General features: G+C 32.9%; 1 protein-coding gene across 1 annotated transcript in view; it reads right to left on the bottom strand.

Annotated features, from left to right (window-relative positions):
* Positions 1 to 2,050, bottom strand: part of LOC129221150 (ornithine decarboxylase-like) — a gene marked incomplete in the record, with an annotated part of 9,953 nt that extends 7,903 nt beyond the window's left edge. Inside the window, 1 exon segment of the mRNA XM_054855595.1 lies at positions 1,898 to 2,050. Within this exon segment, the coding sequence (XP_054711570.1) occupies positions 1,898 to 1,925 (28 nt within the window).
* Between the last annotated feature and the right edge of the window lie 24,210 nt (positions 2,051 to 26,260).

Raw genomic sequence — 26,260 nt, 5'->3', positions numbered from 1 at the left:
TCTCCGCAAATTTTTCTTTTTATTGGTTTTAATGAAAGAAAAGAAAGCTACCATGCTGCCTCCGACTTTGAGAAATTCCTTTTGAATCGGATTAGAAGGAATGTGACTTTTAAAATGGCTGGTTAACTGTTAATGTAAATGCTTCAACGAATGCAATTGTGAAATTTAAACGATGAATTCACCGGTTAAGGTATCAAATGTTCCGTAAAAAACTGAAGCATGTTTAAATTGGGGAATGAGAAAATTTTGTTACATTTACGCTGCCAAAAAAAATCGTGGGATAAGCTTTTAGAAGGTTAAACTTATTGAACAAGTAATAAAGTGTTGAAAATTTTGGCAAGTGATGTAATAGAATTTTATTTTAAAAAACAACAAAAATAAATAATTAAATGAATAAATAAACAAATAAAAAATAAAAATGTGATCATTCAAATCGTTTCAAAAGTCATTAAGTAGTATTAGTAACTTTACTCATTTCGAAAATAAAATCGAAAAGTAATACAATTACATGTTTTTTTTGTTAAGTAGATATTTTTTAATCGGTCTGATTGGTCATTTTTCGAAATGCATCATGGCTACAAATACGGTTTTTTATGCGCATGTTCTCAGTGGTGAACAAATACCTTTAGAAGTTATCTAAATCACTGGAGACTATTTTTTTTCTGAGTAGGAAAGACAATTTTAAAGACTTCTATGGTTAAAAGTTACTAAACAATAAGATACATTTCAAAAAAAAAAATCCTATTTAATTGAAAAATTGCCCTACATTTCAAGTAATACATACGATAACATTTTGCACTACGGAGAAGTAGTCTAGCAAATGAGCATTTCACAGTTGCAGATACAAGATGTAAGAAAAAAAAAAGTTTATAATAATCAAAAGCATAAATGTATGGGGTTTCTTGTTCGTTTATTTGTTTCTCTTGCGTGGAGTTTATGATGACTTTTAGTTTTCAAGAAGTGCTATATTTGGCGTAGTAGTAAAACTTCTCAAAAATTTTTCTTGTTCTTTGAAAATGAAAATTCCCAAAAATAATTATTTGCTGCAAAATATGCTTCTAAGTAACGATTGGACAAGGCAGGATACTTATTGCAACAACTTATTATTTTCCATTTTCCTTGACTTTGCATCATTCATAAATATTGTAACTCTTAGGAATGATTGCTCTTTATCACAACGACTTGGGATAATTTTATGTATGGGGTACTGTCACTTAGCTTTCAAAGATCGGCCAAAATAGTAGTTCCCATCGGGATTTAATCCGGTGGGAACTACTTCGGAAATAATGTTCTTTGAATTGACCACTCATCGTTTGCTTCAGCAAAAAGCCCTTGCAATGAGGTTTTTCAAAGGGAAAGTTTTGTTAAGATCAAGAACATAGTAAAGTTATTTTATTCTTTGTGTGAGTTTTGAATGAGGAGAAACAGAATAAAGGCAAAAATCTATCGTTTGAAGCGAAATCGAAACTTTGGATGAGTTTTCCCCGACGTGTCAAAAAAAAAAAAAAAAAAAGGTAATACACTTGACAACCCAGGGTCCTTCCAACCTAGTAAAGTGCTTAACCGTCTGCTTGAAGCTTTAACCTTTAAGACATCTCAGCCTTTTTTTTTCGATCCATCTCAGGAGCTGAGCAACTCTTGCTCCAACACTACCAGAGGAATTGATTTGTAATGGGAGTTTAGAGGGCTTGGCGACCACGATAGATTTAATGTGCACCAGTTACCGGTAGCGTACACGGGGTTTTTTCAACCAACCCGAATCGAACTGGCGTTCCTCCGACATCAGACTACTGATAATGAACCGTAAAAAGTGATTTAAAAAAATCAGAAAGACGGAACCACCGTCAATCTCGAAGATGGAGCATTTAAATGTAGAAAGAAATGCCAATATACTTACATGGGTGATCTCTCAAATCAGCCGACATGATGAAAGATGAGGGGGAGACTGATTCGAAACTACGATGAAGGGGTGAGATGAGGAGGAAAACAGTAGAGCCCTTGCCCTAGGACGGACGTGAGGAGGCGTATGGAAGCCGTTCAGTACTCAATGCTAACTGATTCCATTCCAAACAAATCCCGAATTTATGCGCCTCCCTAATCTCCGGGTTCCGAAAAAAAAGATAAAAAATCATAACGTGCGTCGAAGATGATGTCGCAATGTTGTGAAGGCAGAAACAGCTGAATAATTTCCATCTCTCCCCCCAACCCCGGTTTCTTCCTTTCTCTCCAGATCAAAATCCCGGAGATAATTCGATGACGAAAGCGTAACATCACCAGGTCTTTCGACTCGAAATTTCTTCATCCCAGAGAGTTGTAAAGATTATGCATCTCAACACTTTCTCTCCCGCTCTTCCGGCCCCCATCCTTGTCTGTTTTTCTGGAATGGAGAAAATTGCTCTATCATGACAACGGAGCTGGAAGATCAAGATAAGATTACGCAAGACGCTCAGAGCAATTGTCAGTTGTCTTGCATCTTTGTAAGAGCAAGTTTGTATAACGTATAAGTTTGTTATACATTGTATGATGCTGTAGGGAGCACAGAGAGCGAACATGTTGTATTAAGTAGTTTGAAAGCAGAACTTAAAAACGTTCCGATCGTAGTTAGGACTTCTTTGAGAGAAAGGAACTAAGGAAGCTGATAATTAAATACTGAAAAAGCATTTATTTTTCGCGAGCCGTAATTTTCGCGAAAATGAAGTAATTTCTCCGATTGTACATAAACAGAACCGAAAATTAAAAAATCTTGAAAGTACCTAAATAAAACTCCTTTTGTATAAGGCATTTTAAGAATCATTCTATTACTTGGTTGTATTATTGTTTTAAATTTAATAAATTGTTGTATATCGTTCAATAAATAGTTCTTCGCTATTCAAGAAAGAGTTTATATTCACGGATTTTTGCGCTTGTTGTTTAAATCACTAAAATTTGGATAAGCAGTAGAAAAAACGGTTTGGAAGGTCAAAAATACTGATTTTACTCACCAAAATTTATAAAATACTGACCAAATACTGACCAATTTTTTTTAATATTGACTAATTTTCGCGTAGTAATTAGTAATATTACGTTTTGTAAAATGGATGCTTGTTTTATTTGTAATGTATGGGCAGTGCCTAATTTGTAACGTAAACCTAATCTGGTAAAATTTTTGATTGAAAGTTATAAGTTTAATTCACATTTTTACTATATGACGACAAGCAGAGAACGACATTTTTTAAATTTTATCTTAGGAACCAGAAAAAATATTTAGACCCCAGACGAATTATTTCTCATACTTGAAAAGAAAATTCAGTGCAACATGAACTCTGAAAACTATATTTTTTCTGAAAAAGCTAGTGTTTAGAGATTTTTTTTCAATTGCCTTGGCTACTTGACAACCGTAATCGCTCGACCCTGGTGATAAAGATGGCAAACTTTTACTACAACTATGAAAATATAATGAAGAAATTTAAAATTTGTTGCGAATGGTCAAAATATTACTACATTATTGAGGAATGTTTTTATTATTAAATTTCTTTTTCTTTAAAAAGCAAAGGAAAGTTAATAAAAAATTCCGAAATCAGGAGTCAGAGGATAAAATATCCAGGAATTGTATTTTCAGTCCTATTCATTTTTAATCCAAAAGAAAAAGCGCCATAGAGGTGTTAGAGTGTAAATGAACCAACATGTTTCAAGATTTAAAAAGCTTTCAGAATTTATGTATCAAAAAAAAAAAAAAAAGAGAGAGAGAGAGAGAGAGAAGACAAAGAGGGAGGGAGGGAGAGAGAGAGAGAGAGAGAGAGAGAGAGAGAGAGAGAGAGAGAGAGAGAGAGAGAGAGATGAACTAAGCAGCCAAAGAGCAAGTTTGACAACTCTTTTCGCAAAACCAAGAACAGGGCTTTTACAGATGATCGATTTAATTGTTAATAGGAAAATGGTTTTTTGCAGAAATTAGATTCTCATACATGAAGATAAAAGTATATCAATAAAGGTTAGAGATAAATGAAGCATAAACATTTTTTTTTTTTTGTCTTCCTTCAGAATAGTACACAAAAAGGGACAAAAAGAGGGGAAAATACAAAGAGATTTCTACTAATGACAAATCACACATTATTTACAATGTGCTGCTTGATTAACGGTTTTGTATACATTGAAATATAAAACATCCCCACTATGATCACAGTGAAAATTGATCGCATAAACAGAGGTGTACTTGTATAACAAAATATTTATTCTATATGAATTTTAAGTGGGGGGGGGGAGGAATAAGGTTTTTAACGTCAAAAAATTCACTTTTTTTACGATTTTTGTTTGGAAAATGGTTTGATTAAATTCATTAAAACCTTTTGTACACTATTATATATATTTTAAGAATATTTTTTAAATTTTTGATCAAAAAATGTCTACAGACAGAACGGTGACAGAGCTCCAGAGCAACTTTGGAGAAAGATGATTTGCCGTGTTTACTGTATCGCATTTGACATTTATCTGAAATCAAACTCCATTTTAATTTTGTCAAAGTATTTGTTAATTCTCCCCCTACGTTGTAAGATCTTTTTTGTTCGACTTTAAAATTTTGGGTTGTCATTTGAAGTTAAAAATGCTATTTTTACGAAAAATTCCGCTAATTTGTTAGCAAAAAAAAAAAAAACAACTGAAACTGAACGTAGGGGGGGGGGGCGGTTTTTTATATGCAGAATGTGTGTACTAAATTTGAAATGAATCGGTCTATTGATTTTAAAACGGGAGTGAACACAGACTTAGAAAAAGTGGTTTTCAGAAAAACGCGTTTAAAGTTTTAGAAGCTAAAAAGCATCAATTTCAACTCCATAGAGTACAGTCCCTGCAGCAGCTATTTATTTATATTGTATTTAACTATCCCCAAGCAAGCAGCACTGACATTCCGTGCGTTCGCAGCTGTCAGAGCTGCTGCATTCTTCGGCAGCTGTCGGAGCTACAGTTTCAAGGAGCGGAGACTGAATGCTTGATAACTTTGAGAATGGGGTTGTTTCTTTCAGTCAAAAGGACTATTTTTAGTCACTGAAATGGATAGAATAAGTTTAAAAAAAAGAAAAAGAAGAACATGGACCCAGAAAATATTTTCATTTTCAAAACAGTTATTTTTTAATTAATTTTTTAAAATGTCCGATTTTTCAAACAAGGTGTGGTCTTGATGACGTCGCAAATGATGCTCTTTGGCGCATTTTTTATGGGGTTTCCACGTTATGATAATCAAGAAGCAAATTAAAATTGCGCTCTACGCTTGCTATCAACCATATCGTTGCCAATACACATGAGTAAAGATGCGAATTAAACATTTTGCTCTTTGAATGGCAGTTCATCATTTGTGATGTCATCGGCAAGAAATGTAAACAATGAAAGCGCACCGATTTAAGTAATTTTTTAAAAATATTAAACTTAAAAAATTATTTAAAAAATATTATATTATTTAAATGTTTTTAAGCATGCTCTTTCAGAAAAAAAATACTTTTAAAATTTTGGAAACAAACCCATTTAGCTCGAAGCGACATGAAATTTTGGGAATATATTTTTGAAATGTTCAACTACTAGAGGAAAAAAAAAAACATTTTTTTGAAACCTCAGAATCCTACCCCTCCCCCTCCCCTCTCTCCCACTATACTTTAAACTTTAAAGTATAGTGGGAGAGAGGTAGGTTTATTATAGGTTATATAAGAAACGCAGCATTTTTTCTCAACTGCTACTTGTGTTTTCTTTTGTAAGCATCAGAAGCAATTTTACTTATACAAAATTTAAAAAATAAAATTATCTTTTCCTAAAAATGTATTATTTTTTTATAGCATCCATAAAATGAAAAAAAAAAAAAAAAAAAAAAACCCTTAAACTTGAGAATTTTATTCCGACAAAATTTTGATTGTCTTCTTTAGTCGTTGTCGAAAAAAAAAGCACCAGACCCCGTACCACACTCTAAAATCCATTACTATGCATGGTCAATAGAAATAAGAGCAAAACCATTTCAATATTTCGAGTACATTGTGAATCGAAGATAATTTTTGCTTGCTTTTAAATTAGGAAGCTTTCTATCGTAAGATTCGATGGAAATTTGCCACGATTAAAAAACTGATAAAAACATATATACTTAAAAAAACAGATAATTTCTATACACATTTCCATATGTTCATTTTTTTGAGATAATTTTCATTTTGGCAGGAGTAACTGGACTTAAAGAAAAGCTTGCGTTATATGCTTTTGCTCATTTTAAAAATAATGTATGTTGTTTCTGCAACTATTGATATGCTTCGGCGATCGGCGTAAGCAGTCCCCCAAAAGTTGTGTAAAATAAAACGGAAAACTGATGATTGTGCAGATATTTAATGGAATAGTTTTTGGACATGAGGCAGCACTATGCAACTATAGATAACTAAACACACGAACGGACAGATAATTTCTAGCTAAAAAAAAAAAAAAAAAAACTTATTGCACTTTTTAAATGAAAAAGAGGAAAAATCTCTGAGAATTTTTTTTCAAAAAAGTATGATATTATGTTATTTCAGCTACTTATGTTAATTATTTTAAAAAATGCAATTTTAAAGAAGAAAAATATTTAAGTGTCTCCTACTTTAATTGACTTAAAAATCACTATCGTTCTCATCCCTACTCTCCAATATGTATTAAGTCGTGACTATCTGCATCAAGATCTTGTTCGTCAGTTTGTCACATAAGTATTAAGCAGTAGCAACTGTCAGTACATGGCAGGTTGACATCCGAGCATAGACATACTCCTTGTTGGCAAGCATAGTCCTTGTTGCTTGCACACACCGCACATTTGTTGCACGGAACAGTTCAACTCGCTCCTTTCTGTCCGAATCTTTAGCATTTTCTCCATTTCTTTCGTATTAATCCCCCTTTATTAACATAGGTTGCATTCTGTCAGAGATACGATAGCCTTCGAGAAGAGTGGGATGATTCTGTTCGCAATAAAGCACCGTGTAATGCATTTTAACTTGAATTTTGTAGTCTTTTTTTTTTGCTTGGAACAATGGAATGTGACTGAGGTTTTTGGCAAGTTACGCAAAATCAATTGAGCAATTGCATTTATCTATACTATTAATTTCTGTGCGCGTCTGTCTGTGCGTCAATAACCCTATATCCTTCAAACTGGCAATGTCTACCAGGTCAATACTGGTGCCGTTGGATGCAGGACATGCAGGGGAAGCTATTCCGCCCTGTCTCACCCCTCTAAACCTCCTTATGGGGCCGGACATTCAGGAATAAAAGACATTCAAATCAAAAAATGTTAATAAAAGCATTGTTCAATACAGAACTGCGATCAACAATGAATTTTCAGTCGAAGGCTCACCTATATTTTAGCATGAAATTAGTTAAAAACAATTATAATTCACTTTCTAAGTATCTTGAAACATTGGGAACAAGTTTTACCTGAAGCAGAAAAATCAGGGGTTTCCATAGATATTTAATTTTAATTTGTGCGAGCATTTTTTCGACCACATAGTAGAGAATTTATGCGAAAACGTTGATTAAAATTGGACAATATAACCCTTTGTCCCCAGGGCTAACAATGTTGACTTGGTCAATACTAGTACCGTTGGATGAAAGACATACAAGGAAAGTTAACGTGCCCTGTCTCACTCTTCTAAACCTTAAGGGTCAGGATATATACAAGGATAAAAATTATTAAAATCATCAGTTGTTACCCGCCGCAGCCGGCATTGAGCCACCACATATGAAAAACGGGGTTTGTAAGAGATGCGAAAATGGGGAGGGGAACCCTCTAGTTATTATTGTTTTCTTCTGGACACACGTACGTCGCTGTGAAATATCTCACAGAGTACCAATAAATTTTCTAGGGCACACTCTTTGAGAATAGACGTTATCGTTTCATAGAGACATAATCGCTAAAACGGTTAAGAGGAAAAAATAAAAACATATAAATGATTATCAGGTAAATAATTTTTATTTGGAACATTTTTAATGTAAAAATCACTCCGACAAAAAAAAATGAAACTTTAAAACTTGATGATTTTAAAGTCTATTTGACAATTACTGTGCAATGTCTACCAGGTATATATTGGTACCGTTGGAGGCAGGATATACAGGGAAAGCCATTTCGCCCTGTCTCACCCCTCTAAAACTTGAGGGATCAGATATAAGAGGCCGTACATCCCAAAGATAAAATACAATAAAATCATCAATTGCCATCCGCTGCAGGCGACACTGAACTACCGCAGGTGGCGAGCGGGGCTTGGTGAGCGAAGCGAGCGGGGAGAGGAGCCTCCAGTATATAAGTAATAGCTGACTAACCATTATTTGGATTTTTTCGGGTAAAAGTTACTCCAATTGACAAAAAGCTAAAAATATTTTTAAATGACGATTTTGATGCTTTTTTTTTTGACAATTACAGTACAAAAGCTACCGATTTTGATTTCCCCCTTGGCATATTCGTAATCTACGAAAAAAACTGAAAAAAATGACACCACGCTCAGCTTTATCGCAGAAATGACGCTGTTTGTTGAAATTTTGGTGCTAGCTGATAGATTATATTACTGGTTTATATGTTCGAATTCAAAAGCAATTTATTTCAAGCATCTTGGAAAAAAGAAAGCTTTTTAAGCGACCACAGATACTCGAACATGATTGCTTAGGTTCAGCCTTGAAACTGATTTATTAAATTTATTGACAATGAGGTCGTTTCCAAAATTTTAAAAGTATTTTTTTTTCTGAAAGAGCATACTTAAAAACATAGAATCTGACTATTTTATAAATAATTTGTTTAAGTTTAACATTAAAAAAAAAATTACTTAAATCGGCGCGCTTTCATTGTTTACGCTTCTGCCGATGACATCACAAATGACGAAATGCCATTCAGTGTTGCGATTCACAAAGCAAAATACTTAATTCTCAACTTTACTCACGTGTATTGGCAACGCTAAGGTTGATAGCAAGCGGAGAGCGCAATTTTAGTTCGCTTCTTGATTATCATAACATGGAAACGCGGTAGAAAGATGCGTCAAAGAGCATCATTTGTGACGTCATCAAGACCACGTCCTGTTTGAAAAATCAGACATTTTAAAAAATGAATTAAAAATACCTGTTGGGAAAATAAAAGTATTTTCTGGGTCCATGTTGCTGTTTTTTTTTTTTTTTTTTTTTTGCTTATTCTATCAATTTCAGTGACAAAAAGATCTACTTTTGACTGAAGGAAACAACCCCATTCATTTTTTTTTTCATTTTTTCATTGTGTAATGCAACAATTAAAAAGCGGAAGTATTTTCATTTATAATTACTATTGTTTTTCATTGTTTCTGGCAACAATTCAAATCCAGTAGCAAAACGCATGATTATGACAAATAATGTAAACTAAGAAATAGTCCTTAAAATGAACCTATATCTGTACATGTATTAAAATAAAATGTTTAATTGTGATTGCGTATGTGTGCACACACATTTGTTGCGCGCTTTCCGGGAAAACGGTTACGCCTAGAAAGATTAAATTTGGTATACAGGGGCAATTTTTGCAAACGTTGTGTATCTCTGGATTTTTGATAGGTTAACAAAAAATAATAATAAAATTTAAAAAGTAAATTAATATTATCTTTGATTTTTTGTCAAATTTCATACACTTTTTACTTAACAGACCCCGGACTTATGAGTCACGTAAATATTTTTATATCCAAACGTATAACATTAATTTTTATTCATGATGAAAAAAAACTCCTTCGATTTTTTTTACAATTTTCAAATGCAGAGCAAGAGACGAGATCTACGCGTTGCAGAAAAAGATTTCGATCTTTCCCCCATACTACTTTCTTTTTGAACGATATCTTCACTTTTTTTTCTACGTTTAGAGAATTCATTTCTTTCTTTTACCAAAACCGCCCCTCCCCTCCCTCCCCCACCAGAAGTTTATATATTTATGTAAGATCAAATGTTTGTACACATTTTAATTCAATAAGAACAGTTTTCTTTTTCAAAAGCTATATTCTTACATACTACAGAGTACACAGAAATAGCGCTTTTTTCTGTTATTTTAATTTTATAAATAAAACAGGCTTTGTTTGCATGGTTTTTTTTTTACTTTAGGGGATATGATTGAAGGTTGGGTTAAAATAAATAGAGATGCATAGGTAAATATTGATATTCGTAGATGGATATGTGCAGAAAGAGGTAGACATATATACAGATTGATAAATTCCTCCGCCAAACTTATTTAAGCAGCCTCAGAAGGCAGCAATCTTGGCGTAAAAAGAAGAATGGCATAAAGAGCGAACTCCGTTTCTAGCCGCTTGAGTCTAGTTAAATACAAAACAGCACAAAATAATCAGTCGGATCAATGAAAAACAGCAAAAGTTCTATTAAAATGTAAACTTGAAGCACGAGAAGCAAACAGAGCGGCGAAGTAAACGATATTTCTGTTTTCTCCAAATTAGAAAGTGAATGGGTTGTCATTAAAAGGATTGTTGCACTTAAAACCAGAAAGGTACCGAGTGAAGATGAACTTAAAACACATATAATTAATATAAAATAAATAAATAAATAAAAAGAAAAGGATTCAGCATTCATTTGAATTTTGACATCTTGACTTCAAATTATGCTTTTCGCAATCACGAATTGCAGGGTTGCCAAATGCTCCGCATTTTACGGAGTTGCTCCGCAAAAATGGCGTAACTCCGCGGCTCCGCAAAGAAGTTCTTTTGCTCCTCATTTTCCGGCTGAACGATTTCAAGCTTAAATTTCGCTATTTTATCCCAACAAACATGTAAATATGGGAAATTAAAGATGCTTAAATAAATGATAAAAGATTTAGTCTTTAAAGCTGTTTTATGAATTAAAAAAAAAAAAAATTATACTCCTGCTTAATATGATTATTGAAGCTCTAAAACAATTTTAGATAATTGGTTTTAGCTGTTTTTATTGATTTTTATACAAAATACCGAATTGCTCCGCAAAATTTTAAACTGCTCCTCAAAATTGCCACGGATGTTCCTCAAATTGTTTCTCCAAGGTTTGCAAACCTGCGAATTGCAATAGTTCCCTACTCGTTGATTTTCTGGTCTTTACAAATCGAAATGACCAGGAAATTTGCACTCGTGATATTAAGACTGGTGATTTTCTAGAAAGAGTAATAATCCGTAAAAAAGTAATTACAAATAAATTGTGATTAGGATGCGGTAATATAGACCTGCGGTAATATGACCGATATTTACCAGTGCACTTATTATAAAGGTTATTTATAGTGAAAAACGCAATGTACTTTTATTTCTTATCAAGCTTAAATGATGGAAATTAGCAATCAAAATATTTTGTATTGAGATGAAGTTTTGCCGTTTAAGCTCATCTAAATAGGTGTTTTCCTGAATTTTACACAAAAAGGAGAAAAAATCATTTTTTAATGTGAAGTCTGCTTGAGTTAATCCCTGAAAAATCCGCCGATGATTTGTAAGTATGATGACGAAAATTTCGCTCTCTAAATAAATTTCTCCTGGGGCATTAGACCCGTTGAGAAGGAGTACTAATGGAGCGAGCCATAGCAAATGTCTCAGTGAAATAACCTTGGGACCCAATGTTTCCCAGGTCAGGTGACTTGTTTGGTTGGAAGTTGTCGCGTTTTGGCACGCAATCGCTCTTTTGGCATTAAATATTTTTCAGACGACGCACAGTGGCCGATTTGCCCGATTTAGGTGGACAAAGTTATTTAATGAGCCTGCCTTACGGAAAATTTTACGCTGATCACGAATATACCCTAGTTCATAGGTCTAAAATGCTTCCTTCCCTTGTTTTTCGCCAAAAAACTACTAAAAATCGTGTTTTTTTTAGACAAAAACAGACTATACTGTTAAAAAAAAACTGAAAATTCAGGTAGTTTTCTGACTGATTTTAACAGAATATTTCCGTAATGGCTTCAAAATGTATTTTTTCCTTACAAAAACGTAAACATCCCGACGAAAACGGAATTTTTCCATTTCTAGGGTTGCCGCTGTGCTGTACTTTGCTCCGATTAGTCTTCAAGTCATGATAAACATCCCTTATTGATAATGCTTATTAATCGCACTGTTACATTTTGCTAATTAAAAGCATATTTAGAATAACAACTCAGAGGCTGTAGACAAAATAGATAGCTTGCTATTTCATGTCTGGAGAGTAATATACTCATATGTCGAAATTGTTTATACGCCTTTGAGCTTTGTAGGTTTGGAAAAATGTTCGCGCCATTTTTAGACTGGCAGATGTGTTTTGATCGCCCTGGTGATTTGATGTGGGTTTTACTGAGTCAGTATTAGAATATTTTTGTGGTTTTAATATTTTGCTCAATACTTTGAACAATTCTATTCGTTAGTCATATTGTGTGCTCTAGCAGTGAGAACAGTTTAAGGATCTCGTGTTATCAATTTAAAATAAAGCCTATTGGATTAGCTGTATCCAGATGCATTTAGCACCGCTGGTCATATGTAAGTGTTGTTGAATATCTTTGTACATGTTAATATACAAATGTATTTTCCTTGTTAAAATGCATTTGATAGAATTCCGATGATAGTTTATTTAGAATTTATACAACTATTATAGAGTTATTTTTCATTGATCTTACGCATTCTTGAAAGTCACTAATACGCTAAATGCCATTTCGTATCTATACCGGAGATTATGGTGGTGTGCGAGTAAGATAGGAAAAATCACTCAGTTTTTTTTTTTTTTGGGAAGGGGGGGATTCGCTTCACAGTTTGGAATACTGAAAGTAACTATTTTAAATCTCTAAATAAAGGTGTATTGTTGGTCTTTGACATATACAATGAAAGTTTTGGCAACAATAAGTACTTAATTTAATTTATTAAGATCTTCTCCAACAACTTATTTGAGATTATTGCAAGTTTCTTGGAAAAACAGTTCGGGTAAAACGAACTGATTGATATTGATATATGCTTAAATAATAATGATTATGTACTAAAAATCTATGTTGCGATTCCAATGAGTGAAAAATTTGGATATCATTGGGGGGGGGGGGGGGGGGATGTAGCATCTGGGGAACCAAAAATTCTTCACGTGCATGTCACTGATTCTGTTTTTAAACACAATAGATATGCGGTACTCTCTATCAGGTATATTATTATATGATAACATCAACCTGTTTTTAATAGCATTTTATTTGACATATTCTGCAAATAAAAATGTCATATTTTTCATGTATGTTTTTCCATGCCACCCCAGACAATGTACGACGAAGGGAATATCGAACAGTATCAGCAGGGATAATTGGTGTCTTATTCAAATCCATCAATTTTTCTGCTAGTACTATTTGATTAGTTTGACTCATCTGAAGTTGATATAAAAAGTTTTGGTCAGCAAATGGATGCTTGGTATGTTAGGTAAGTTCTCTCTCCAGATGTTAATTTAAATAAATCTTTTGAGTAACAAATGCAACTAAAAAATAGTAATAATTTTAGAACAGTTAACTATATCTGTATTATATATCATTTTAAAAACTAAATTTTTAATGAAACGAAAAGTCAATACTTGACATAACTTTTTAAATATTTTTTGAAAATAAAATCTTTTTACTTAAATACGGGAAAGTGAGAAATGGAAAAAATATCGCAATGAAAAAATAAGGAACGTAAATTCCGTTAAAACACAGAAAGATCGTAAATGAACGGAAAAATAAGAAATGGAATTTTCGTTCAGTCACGAGAAATTTATAAACGGAAAACTACAACTACGGAGAAATAAGAAATGGAACTTCTGTTAAATCACGGAAAGTCAGTGAACGTAAACGCAATATTTACGGCAACTTTGCTGCCGGTACTTTCTCCGTTATTTTCAGGAAATTTTTTTAACAGTGTAATTTGGCCCCATTCAGGTTTACAAAGTTATTTAATGAGCCTGCCTTACAGGAAATTTTACGCTGATCACGAATATACCCTAGTTTATAGGTCTAAAATGCTTCCTTCCCTTGTTTTTCGCCAAAAAACCACTAAAAATCTTGTTTTTCCCCCAAAATCACTAAAACTAGTGGTTTTTTTTAGCGAATTTTCACAGAAAATTCACTTCTTGCGTTTGATCGAGTTTGCAAAAAGGGGGTGCACCTGGTCAGCGGACCCACTCAAAATGCGTTTCAGACCTCAAAGAATCGAATGGTGAATTTTGACGATTTTGTCGTATGTATATATATATATATATATATATATATATATATATATATATATATATATATATATATATATATATATATATATATATATACACGTATATGTATGTATATATGTATGACGTCACTTTGCTGAAGACGCACGGTTGAAACTGAAATATCCAATTTTTGTAAGTCGATCCATTTTGCAAATTTTCTCTGTCAAAACCTCTATATATGTATATATGTATATATGTATGTATGTATGTATGTATGTATATATGTATGTACAGCTTTGCGCTCTACAGGTCGCAATTTTACATTTAAAAATCTGAAAAAAATTACACGTATTCTTTAGGTAATTGAGCAGGCTAAGTTCGAAGATGGGCCCTCTAGGTCCAATAACGGTGAAGCTAAATCACGCTACAGGTCGAAAAACGTTGTTTTTCGTTTTTGGCTCTATTTCGGTCCAGAAGCAAGCTACGAAGATGGGGATGGTCTCAATCGATTCAGCGTAGAAAAATACATGTAACATGATGCCCCACATGATGAAGAAATTAGTCCCTACATTCACCCATAAACGACTTACTTGATAGACAAGGAAAATGGTGAAAATTCGCATATTTAGTTATGATGCATGACTGTTTTTTTTTTTATTGCAACATTTTCTCTGATTTATTTGATGTGGTAAAAATAAATAGTTCTCACAAATCTATTTAAAATGAGGAAAATTGAATAAAGAATTAAAAATTTAGATGAAGAAATTTCTTTTAATAACAAGTAGGAAGAATATAGAATGGTAACTGTTCATAAATTTCAAAACATAATATGGATTGTCTCTCCCCTCTCTCTTTCCAGAATAACTAAGGTATACCTTAGTTATTTTGTATAAATAAAAACATAATTTCTTGAATACAATTAAACATAATTTCGTAAAACAATAGACACTTAATTTCGGAAATAAAATACCTAGCGCAAAAATGCGCAAAAAAAGTTTAGTATGGCTGGAAAGAGGAGGTTTGAGTGGTAATTTTGGTGGCAAAATCATTCTGGTTTTCATCGATTCGAGGCAATTGAAGTCGCAGATGTGAAAATTTTTCGCTAAAAACGTGACTGAAAAAATGCGCCGATTTCAAGTAGATGGTTAAAAAAATTAATAAAAAATTGGAATAGCTTCTTCAGAGTCGACATAATCCAAGAAAATTCACCACAAACGTACATTAAACCATGGTCTGCCTGGAGATGAGCTTTTATGAGCAGGGACGGCATTTCAACAATTCATTCGGGGGGTCGAGTTTTTTAAGTATGAGTTACCTCAGTTTGGAATAAAATACATATTGGTTAACAAAATGGGATCATAAAATGGATTAAATATTTATAAAAAAAAGCCTTTTAAAAGAATTTAAGTTTTAATTTATTTAATCATAAATTATAGCACAAATATTTGGATATTACAGTTTTTACCTTTTGAGAAAGTTAAGTTAGAAAACACATCTCTTAGATTTTTCTCTTTAAAATAGCTCAGGTAACCTTGAAAATTGTGCCAGTCTTCGTTTTTCATTATTGATTAGTATACTTCCAATTCGCAAAACAATTCTTCTTACTCAGTACTATAAATTTTGCTTATAATTGAAACATTTTATTTCTCCTTTTCGATAACCTATCAATATAACATTGAGCTTAAGGTCAACAATACAGATAAATCTTTATCATCATATCTTGTTTTAATTTCATTAGAAACTGAATCTATTATCTAAAACAAAATATTAATTCAATGTTATGGCTGTATATTATCATTTAGATTTTTGTCGCTTTCTAAATTCTTTTTTTTTTTTTTTTTTTTTGTGCTCTATTACAATTAGTTTGCAGTAAGAGTTTTTTAAAGTTTCGCTCTTGATTAAAATATACATCCATGCAAATTTTATAAACTGTTTTAACTGTAGATTTAGCTGAAGCTTGGACAGTTGGAAAATTAAGGTTAGCGGATTGAAGATGCTTTGATAGAGTACAGTATTAAAAAAAAAAAAAAAAAAAAAAAAAAAAAAAAAAAAAACTCCCCACAATACAAACAAAGCGAATAAACGTTAAAGCAAAGTCATACATGTAAAAAGGCTTCAGCTTTTCCGACATTGAAAGAGTCGCTTCCAAACAAATCAAAATTGACAAGGAGAACTTTTATTTTGACTCTTGAAGACTATCTTGTGTTACTCAGAAATGACAAAGTTAAAGAGCTCCCAGAAAAGGCATTTGTCGATGCATGATTTAAAAAAAAAAAAAAAAAAAAAAAAAAAAAAAAAAACGTGTCTTATGTTATAGTTTTCTATGAATGTATCTAAAGCATTTGGTTGCTGAAATGTGTTTCTAACAAAAGGAATCGTTGTTCACTCACTAACTAATCATATATTTTAAATATGAGCGTAACAACGTACGCAAAATACCAAGAAATTTCTTCTAAAATCGTGCAGCCACACCACTACACGGTGTTCTCACATTGGATACATTATCATAACACTGAGCACACAAGTATGAAATATTTCATTGATATGAGGAGATTACTTCTTTAGTTGAAACAAACTGTGATTCTCCATCACTTTTTTCTGTTCTGAAAAGGGCTGCAAATGATTCACAATTTTCTAAATTACATCCAAATAGCCAAAAAACGCTTGTGTATAAAAATGTCCCAAGATTCATTCACTATTATTGAGAATCAGTGGGCGCTTTTTGTAACAACAATTTCCTTGTGCATAAAGTCAATGATTTGCGATTTACGTAAGTTGAATTTGCCCATTTCTTATCATTTTGTGCAAAATATTTGGGGGTGCAACCGCCCCTTCTCGCTCCCCCTATTTGCCGCCCCTGTTTATGAGCATAAAATTTTTTTCAAAATCGCCTTTAAAATCGTCGAAAACTCTCATTCACGCGTTCCTCCACGAGTAACGAGCGAACTCCGAAACTTTTTATTGTCATTTTCGTTTCTTCCAGACATGTCAGAACAAGATCCAATACAAAAAAATCTGAAATTAGAACTTCAATTTTGTCCACCTAAATCGGGCAAATCGGCCACTGTGCGACGCGACGGCGCTTATTATGAAGCCGGGGCTACAAATCAGAGCAACTCTGGCTCCAACTTCTTTACCACATAATAATAATTAAATAAAAAAATAACGGATACAAATACAGGCCTATCATTCAAACTCCCTCTCCCTACTTCTTTCCGAATTTTAAAACATAATGCAATTGCATTTTTCATGTATTTTGATGTTTATTCCCTGAAATGACGGGCAATGTACAAATAGTTTAAAGTGTTCTGTTATTGACTGAAAATTTATGGATTCATATGTATTGTAATCAAAGTTTTGAAATGATTTCATACGCAGGCATACTAGTATTTAAATTGAAGCATAAAAATAGCAAATCTTTATTCTTGCGCATCTGCTGTTCACAGGAGTTTGGCGAGAAGATACTCGCCAACAAAGCAAATGTACACAAAATGCTTAAGAGCCGTTAAAATAATTACTAGTTAAGTAAAAAGTGTTTTTATGGAACTAAAATGTTATTTTCACTCAAGATATACAATGTTTTATAACTTTTATAGATAAAATAAGTACAAAATTTTAAAAATTATAGGCAATTATGGAATATGCACTCGTTGAATGCATGTAAATGTTATTTTTTCTTTATTTGGAAGTAAAAAACATTCGTACATGCTAGGGAAAAGTTACTGGACCTCCTGGTGTGGCTTTTTCCTCACAGTTTACAGTGCTAGAATACTGCACTATTACTATAAATCTAATTTTTCCCTTCTACACTTAAAGGTTGTTATCATGCATGGCTTCAGATAATGAAAACTTCTTCATCGGTTACGTTCAACTCGAAATTGCTCCCCAGGTCACATGGTACTGTTGCCGTATCGGGATAGTAGGGTTGCACTCTCTCCATCTATTCCTTCTCACAGGGACGTAGCCAAGGGGGGGGTCCATGGGGTCCGGACCCCCCCCTTCCTGATAGGTCACTGTCCTCCTGCACTAACATAAACAGAATTTTCCAACAAAAAAAAATATTTTTTGGAAAAAATTTTTTGTTCTAAATATTTTTATTAATCGACAACTTTCTCACGTTCAGTTTAGTTCAGAACAATAGAACCTCTAGGATTGGTGGTAATTGGGGGAGGGGGGGACATAAGTCTTCAACCTGTGGTTCGCGTCTTTGTTCGCGTCGCAGACCTGCCGAAAAGGAGACATTATCTTTGTCCCCTGCCTCGCAAGAAAATCGCCCAGCAGCGAGCAGCGAGTGAATTCCTAGTCCTCCCCGCAGTTCGAAGGGGCATGGTTTTAAATCTGAGAACCTTCTAAAAGGTTCTCAGATTTCGGAATCGCCGGCAGCTCGTAAACAAACATTTGTTGTCAACGAAAGATTGATGAGAGTCATCAATGATGAAAATGGTCGGAGACAGGAACTTTGCAGGAATGTTTTTCCGGGAAGGTCCCACAAAGAGGAAAGCGACACTTGCTCTCAGTTTTTTTTTATTATTGGACAGTCGTGGGGTCCGGTGGGGTCAGCCGCCCTTGTAATAAATACAGCGCCGTCTTTTTAGAAGGTGCCTAAAGGCTCCTAGTCATGGAAAGCGCAGAACTCTGATGACAGGTCGCACATTCACTTTTTCTATCGCTGCCATTGGTATTGGGTCGGTAGCACGAATGTTTTCCTCCAAAGTTGAAAGGGAAAAATCATGAGTAGAACCATAAAAACATAGGAAAAAAATTAGCCGACACCCCCCCCCCCACCCCACAGGGTAAGTTGTATTGCAGTTTTTTTTATGTTTTTGTTTTTCTTTTTTTAACAATAGGAGCAATTTTATGCATTGCTTTCGCATTTAAAAATTTTGTTCAGACAAGAATAACATCGAATATCTTTTCATTTTTTAACTAATCAATTCAATTTATTTCACTTATAATTTTTATTCGTAGCAATAATTGATTACTTATATCATTGTGTCCCGGAAGCTCGCAACTTTTACCATTGATAAAATGTCTTTTTACAACCATGAAACTAATGTCAGGAAATTCGTTCTGAATATTTATTCATTTTCATCACAAGGTAACAGAGAGATTTTTTTTCTTTCACTCTTTCTGAGCAAAAATGTAACGAAAAGAAACAAAAATTTTTGCAAATGTTTTATCTTTTGTGTTTTAGATACGATCTATAAACGAGCTGATGTGTGCATCACATGACTTCCTTTTACTCCAATTTAATGTCATTTCCCCATTATTCGCTATTTTAATGTGATTCAATATTTATTCTCTAAATATCACCAACAATGGCCAAATTGAAACCAAAAAAAAAAAAAAAACTCCGCCAAATTTGTCGCCAAGTTGGCGACAAAACTTGGCGACCAAAAGACTGGCGATATATCGCCAAGTGTCCGACAAATTATAACGCCACTTGAGTTTACATCGAAATGAACAATGATTTCCCCCCAAAAAGGTGCAAAAGACCCCCTTAGGAACATCCGAAAGCAACCAAAAGGGGAGGTGCACAACTAGACCCCACTACGAGTCTATGTACCAAATTTCAACTTTCTAGGACATACCATTTTTGAGTTATGCGAGATACATACGCACATACGCACATACATACAGACGTCACGAGAAAAGTCGTTGTAATTACCTCGGTGATGGTCAAAATGGATATTTCGCGTGTCTATACATTCTTAGGCACTTTTCCGCATGTGGTCGAATCGAAAAAAAAACTCAACATTCATTTGGGGGTGAGCAAAATGGAAATTAAGGGCGATTTTTGAGTGAAAATTTTTTCGCGAATACAATACTTCCTTTTTTGTAAAAGGAAGTAAAAAGGGAAAAAAAAACATGCATCTGGAGGTTAAAAAAAAGATGAATAAATAAAGGTTAATACTAATGTAACAAAATTGATTTCAACGATATCAAAGTTTAAAAAAATGACGATTTCAATAAAAATTTTTTTGAATGTGTTCGGTTTTTTTTAATTTGGAATGATTAACGCATTATTTTAAATCATTATTTTAAAATACTTAACTGAATTGTGTTCACGAGGTCAAAAGGAAAAGTTATTAATTAATTTAACTGAAAATATATATTTTCTTCTATCTTCTAGTTCCATTTTTCGAAAAAAATACTATATAATATTCGTGCATATGCTTCATTTAGCAAATTTTTTGATAGCTATTTACTGACTTTTTTGTATTCAAGAATTATTTAATAAGTATCTGTACATTAATGGTTAAAAAGCACAGTAGACTCCGAATGCAAAAATAATATAGTTGTTATTTTTGTTCTCATATATATAATAGCGATTGATTGAGTAACACTCCTGACGTCATCAATAATGAAACTCGCGCCACGCCGTGATAATTTGATAACATGTTTTAATAATGTTTAAAATACTGGGAAAGACTTTATTGTGACAAGGTTGAACGCTGAACTTGATCCAGTAACTTAGCTGATTTACTGGTTAGACTGTGTCATTTCAGGGCACTGAAGAATCGAAAAGTGGTCAACAATGAACGTTATCTACTGAAGCTTATAGTTAATCCACTGGAGTTAGGGTTTAAAATGTCAACTATCAAAGTGTCACTAAACAGGCAATTTCTTCGTTCAAATGTGGAGTCAATTTTCATCCCTCATATCTTGACGGGCGATTTTCTAGTTGTTATATAATTTCAAAATATCAATTTAAATCGTATCTAGATTTTTAATTTACACCTTTTCTCAGAGTTTTTACAAGAGATTTGTCTTTTTTTAAACCTTTAGATTATAACATCTGATGACTTAGAAATTACCTCCTAAAGGATCGAAATCGGATGACTACCGTCAAATGTAGAAATTTAAAATTTTCATATTTCCATATTGTTAGTAAAATAACTAGGTTTAGAGTGTCAAATTTTGTTGCGATGATTCATTAGTGTTACTATCGGTCATTTCCCCTACAGTTGTTGTTTAAATTGAAATTTTAAATTTAGAATGGAACATTTTGCACAGAAGTTGTTTTGAATCAGCTTAATGAACAGAAGTACGGATTTGATTTAGTTTATTTGTTTTCCTGAAGAGGAGTAAAGACTATACATAAAAATACTATGTATATACAATGTGTTCGTAAGTGTATTTATTCATTTTCCTTAGTTCTAAAAGTAATACTTCCTCTTATCACTCTTAAATGACCCTGCATGCGAAACTGCTTAAATAGAAAATGTTCAAGAAAAATGTTTAATATCTTTGATGTCCTAAAAAATAGTATTTATAAACAAATTATCATTCAAATTTTGTTCAAAATTTTGACAAAGAAGTTTTACTGTTTAACTTAATTCATCGTAAATACCATAACTGATCCTTAGATATCTATTTTGGCAATAAATCACAAGAAAATACTTATTAACGAGCAAAGACACTTCCTATGTATTTTAGTTGTTGGAACAGCCTTAATAATGTTTTCCTAAGCTTTTATATGAAAATAATATAAAAAAAGGATGAAGATGAGAAGTATCATTCCATTTTTTTTATCGTTAAATGAATTCTGAAAAATTTAATCAATTAAGAAACATTTCGAGCTTCTGTTTAATGAGCCTTGGCGACATTTTCGTCCATACAAGCATTAAATGCAGTCCAAAATCTAATTCGAAACAGTCAGGAGTGGGGAATTATGGAGCATTTATTGAGTTATTAGACAGTTGATATTGTAGTGAAAATGAATATGAGTTTTTTCTTTTTTTTTTTGAAATCAAATATATTGCAAAGCTTTAATTATCATACTTATATTACATCATTACTTAATTAAGCTAATTATCATCCTCATTAATTGTAGTTTTGATTGGATTAGTATTAATTTATACAACTAACAGTTAATGCTTCTGATTTAGCATGCTTCCATTTTTAAAGTCCGTGCAACCTTGGACCCCCCCCTTAACAAAATCCTAGCTACGTGCCTGCTTCTCAATGGTTAGACCCCATAGGTCATGGAGGTAGAAGTACAGCGTATTTACTCCCATTGACGCGTTTGAAGTAACTGTGAGAGAGCGGCGGCCATGTTGGGTGGTGAGAAAGGGGGGAAAAGACTCGTATATTACGCAGGCGGAAATTTCGCCTGTTTTACTTTTCTCACTGAAATTGATAATGAAAGTATTTTTTGTCTACCTAAGAAGTAAAAAAATACTGCCCAACACAATTATATTTTAAGCTTTGAATTTCTAAAGAATAAACTAATTTCATGGTTGATATCTCTTTAGTTTATTAAAATTAATTTAGTGGCAAATGAATGATCAACTGATTTTAACATACTATTTTTATTAATAAAACACAATGACTTTCCCATAAATAAGAATACAGAATTATCAAACTTTTGCAGCTTATGTCCAGATTATAAAATTAGAATACAGCACAATGAAAAAAAAGCAGCTAGAAATTAACAAATAATAATAAAGGAATAACATAAATGAAAAACTAATTTTGATAAAGTTGCCACATGAGGATAAACCTAAAATGAAAATGTAACACAATTTAGATAGTTTTTTTTTAAAGGGGAATCCCATGTAAATAAATGTTAAATAGCATAAAATTGTAAACAACTTCTTGAAAACCTACCCATTCAGTTCTTTGAATTTTGATATTCATTCTTTCTTTATCTATTTTTTTAGAGATGCATGGAATACATGGTTGGTATTTGGTAGACTGCATATCGGCAGACAAACCGAATATTTGGTTTTGCAAAGTACTTCAATATTCGGCAACCGAATAGTAAACAAATTTAAAACTGCGAAAATTCTCAAAGAAACTTTTTTTAATGCAATGGATGAAAGTATCAGTATAGTTGTACCATGTCACAATATTAATTAAAATACTTACTTATTAATTTTATCACACCTGAATTAATTTTAATGTTTGAAAAAAACGCTCAGACCTTAAATTTAAATTTTGTTGCTTTTCAATGTTTATTAAATCTTCCGACACATTATATTAACTTTACTATTATAAACAAATATGACACAATAACCAGAAAAAATCCATAATGTTAATTAGTTATAAATGTAAAACATTAATTCACTACTAGTTTACATTGACATAACTGCTAATTTGTTTCATTAAAATCATGTAGTAACCTCCATGCATAAAATATCCAGCTAAAGTTTTTTTCTTTTTTTTAAAGAAAGCACTTGGATTTTAAATTTTGTAGCATTTTAATTTCTAATTTTTAACCCAGATGAAATAATGAATATTGATTTAAAATAACAACCTATTTAAAATTAATCTTTTAATCAAAGTTTAATTTGCACTTAATAACAAAAAATGAAAGAATTCGACAATGTTTTGAATTTCATTTCACAATTTTATTGATAGAATTGTTTATTAGTTACCAAAGAGTAGCAGCAAATCATATCAATAATTATTTTAATTTGTAATGATATTTTAAGCAACTCGGGTTTGTATTTGTAAGTAAGAGAAATGCAGGATTATTTATAACACAATATGTTACCATCATTATTTGTTATTGAACCGTATATTATGGAAAAAAATAATAATCCATTTTTGCAGAATTAGCTAGAAATCTCCTTCCTAAGTGCATTATTAGTGCAGTTGAAGGCTACACAAGCCACCACAAAGTCGAAATCTGTTTGAAATTCGGTAAAAAATTTCCACAATTTCCGTATCTTAAACATTGCAGACACAGTTTCCCGATACATGTAAGATGGCAACCGGTTACGGTTATCGCTTCCAGAAATTCCCCTTGTGCTCCATCCTGCTATTCCTACATCCATGTCATAGGTACGCCACTGATAGTAACACAGTAGGATTGGTGATACGGCTTAAAACCATATGACCGGGGGGGGGGGGATCACATCTCGTTCTTCCACAGCACCAATAGTTAATGAAATAGATGCTGGGTTGAGTATGTCATTCTTATCCATTTGAAATACCTACCGTAATTAAATGGGTGAAATTTTACCGGGGTTTCATTGGAATTTCTTTCTTTCTTTTTTTTTTTTTTTCAATTTTATTTTTTAAATTTTTGATTGACGAAGTAAAAAATTCAATGTTTTTTACTTGACAAATCTCGAATCCCAATGAGAAAAACTTTTGAAATGTCTGTCATAATTTGTTAACAGACATCCAACATATCCCTTCTCCATTGCTAAACTTAATACTTTCGATAAACTCAGTTTAGGTATATGATTATTAATGAGTATTCTTCTTCAATAGCTGTTAACAATGTTTCTTTTTCAGAAAAAATGAAGCGGAATTACCTTCCACTCAGATGTAAAAACATAAACGAAAAATAACATAAAATTTGAAAACCGTTAGTGAGCTAGTTTTTTTTTTTTTTTTAGAACCTTTTGACTATGCACTTGTTATTATATCTCAACATTGATAGCGCCCTTTTTAGGGCTTTAGAACACAGGCCCAGGATTGTGGATTCGGAAGGAAAATGACATACGCCGGCACCAACTCCGGGAATTTTACTGCCTTCAACTCTGACTCCGGTTCCGAGCCCCCCCCCCCCCCAGGTCAGTTTCATCCCTGATAGTTTAAAATCCAAAATATCCTTTCATTCATACCCGAAATTCTACTGAATCCTAGAATACATCACATTCATCCTGCAGGAGTGCCCATCCCCTTAACCCGGGAGAACGCGCGTTCCCTGGGCAAACGTTAAGACGCAGGGGTGCCCACAGGGGGGGATTATGGCGCAAGTTGCGCCATCAAAATTTTTGGGGGGGATTTTTTTCCAGATGTTTTGATTTTCTTTAGAACATGAAATTTTTGATTTTTGGAAGGAAAAAATATTTAATCTTATTCAACAAGAAATAGATGCATAAGTAATACTTTTTTCACGTACTTTTACCAAAATTTAATACCCGTGTCTCTTTTCAATAAAGGGAACATCAGAAACGGGATGGAGTTTGTGCCCGTTTCAAAGCTTGATCAGACGATTTGCTTCCTATTTAATTTATTATAAATCTTCCGAAGTAGAACAATTCTGCATGATGAATATGTATGACAGTGATGAGAGGGAGAGAGAGATCAAAAATGACTAAACTAAAAAGTTTTCTCCTCTCCTTAGTTTATTGTTTGTAATAATTCTGACCACTATGCACTTGTCTTTCATTGATTCATTTGCACCTTGACAATCGTTAAGAACTAGTTTTGAAGTTTGCCAATAACATATTTTTAATCCCTCTAATCGACAATTACTATAGTTTTTTTCATAAACTAGCTTAAGTTTGTGTAGACTTTTTCATTTCACTTTACTATCATCTTCTCTACCATTTTTAAACGGATTGGTTCAATTTTTCATTAGATGATTTTTATTAAAACTTTCAGTGATGTTGGTTTTCGCCGATACATAGAAGGTATCTGATATGCATAGAAGAATATTTGAATCGTTAAAATTCTCGAGTTCTGATTTTCCATGTGTGCTGAATAGCTGAATCCATTTTTAAGGATTTACGAAGGATTTCTGCCACAGGGTATATGTGTGCTGTCCATCTTTTTTGACTATGTAACTTCAATTTTGGAAAACTTTCAGGAGAACGTCCTTCACTGTAACGCCCGAATAACACCATCTTTATCATCAAGAGTCATCTAAATCTGCGTTTCTAGAACTGCAGTTTTGAAAAATTTATAAGAAAGAGCCCCTGATTCCCCCCTCTCTTCTTAACATAATCTAAGAGAATCCTAAAATTGCGTTTTGGAGTATATATTTCGAAAAACTGCCGGTTGAATGCCACTGAAACTCACCTTCCACTAACATTATCAAAATCAGAGCCGACGCGGAGGGTGCTACCCCCCCCCCCCCCCAGTTTTTAATAAGGGGAGCCGCCAATTTCCTTTTAGAGATGTAACAAACGAAGAAAAGGGAAAAACTCTTCGTTGTTTTAAAAAGTAAAATAGTAAATACAAATGAACAACTGAAATAATAGTGACAAAAAGCATTTTTGTAGTAAAATTTAAATGGAAAAAGTAATGTTAAAATACCATTTAGGAACATCCATGATTCTCTTTTATAATCAGATTGTCAAAGTAAGGGCCGCGGAAATGTGAGTTTCAAACATTTTTAACGCAAAAAATAGTATTCAGTGCACTATTCACTAGGCCACAGAGTGGGTATGTCTGCTTAAGCGGAAACTATGGACCTGGCTCA

This window comes from Uloborus diversus, chromosome 4 (genome assembly GCF_026930045.1).
Source record: "Uloborus diversus isolate 005 chromosome 4, Udiv.v.3.1, whole genome shotgun sequence".
In the NCBI taxonomy this organism is placed as follows: Eukaryota; Metazoa; Arthropoda; class Arachnida; order Araneae; family Uloboridae; genus Uloborus; species Uloborus diversus.
Note: the sequence above shows the minus strand (reverse complement) of the source record. Positions and strands in the feature narration are given on the sequence as shown.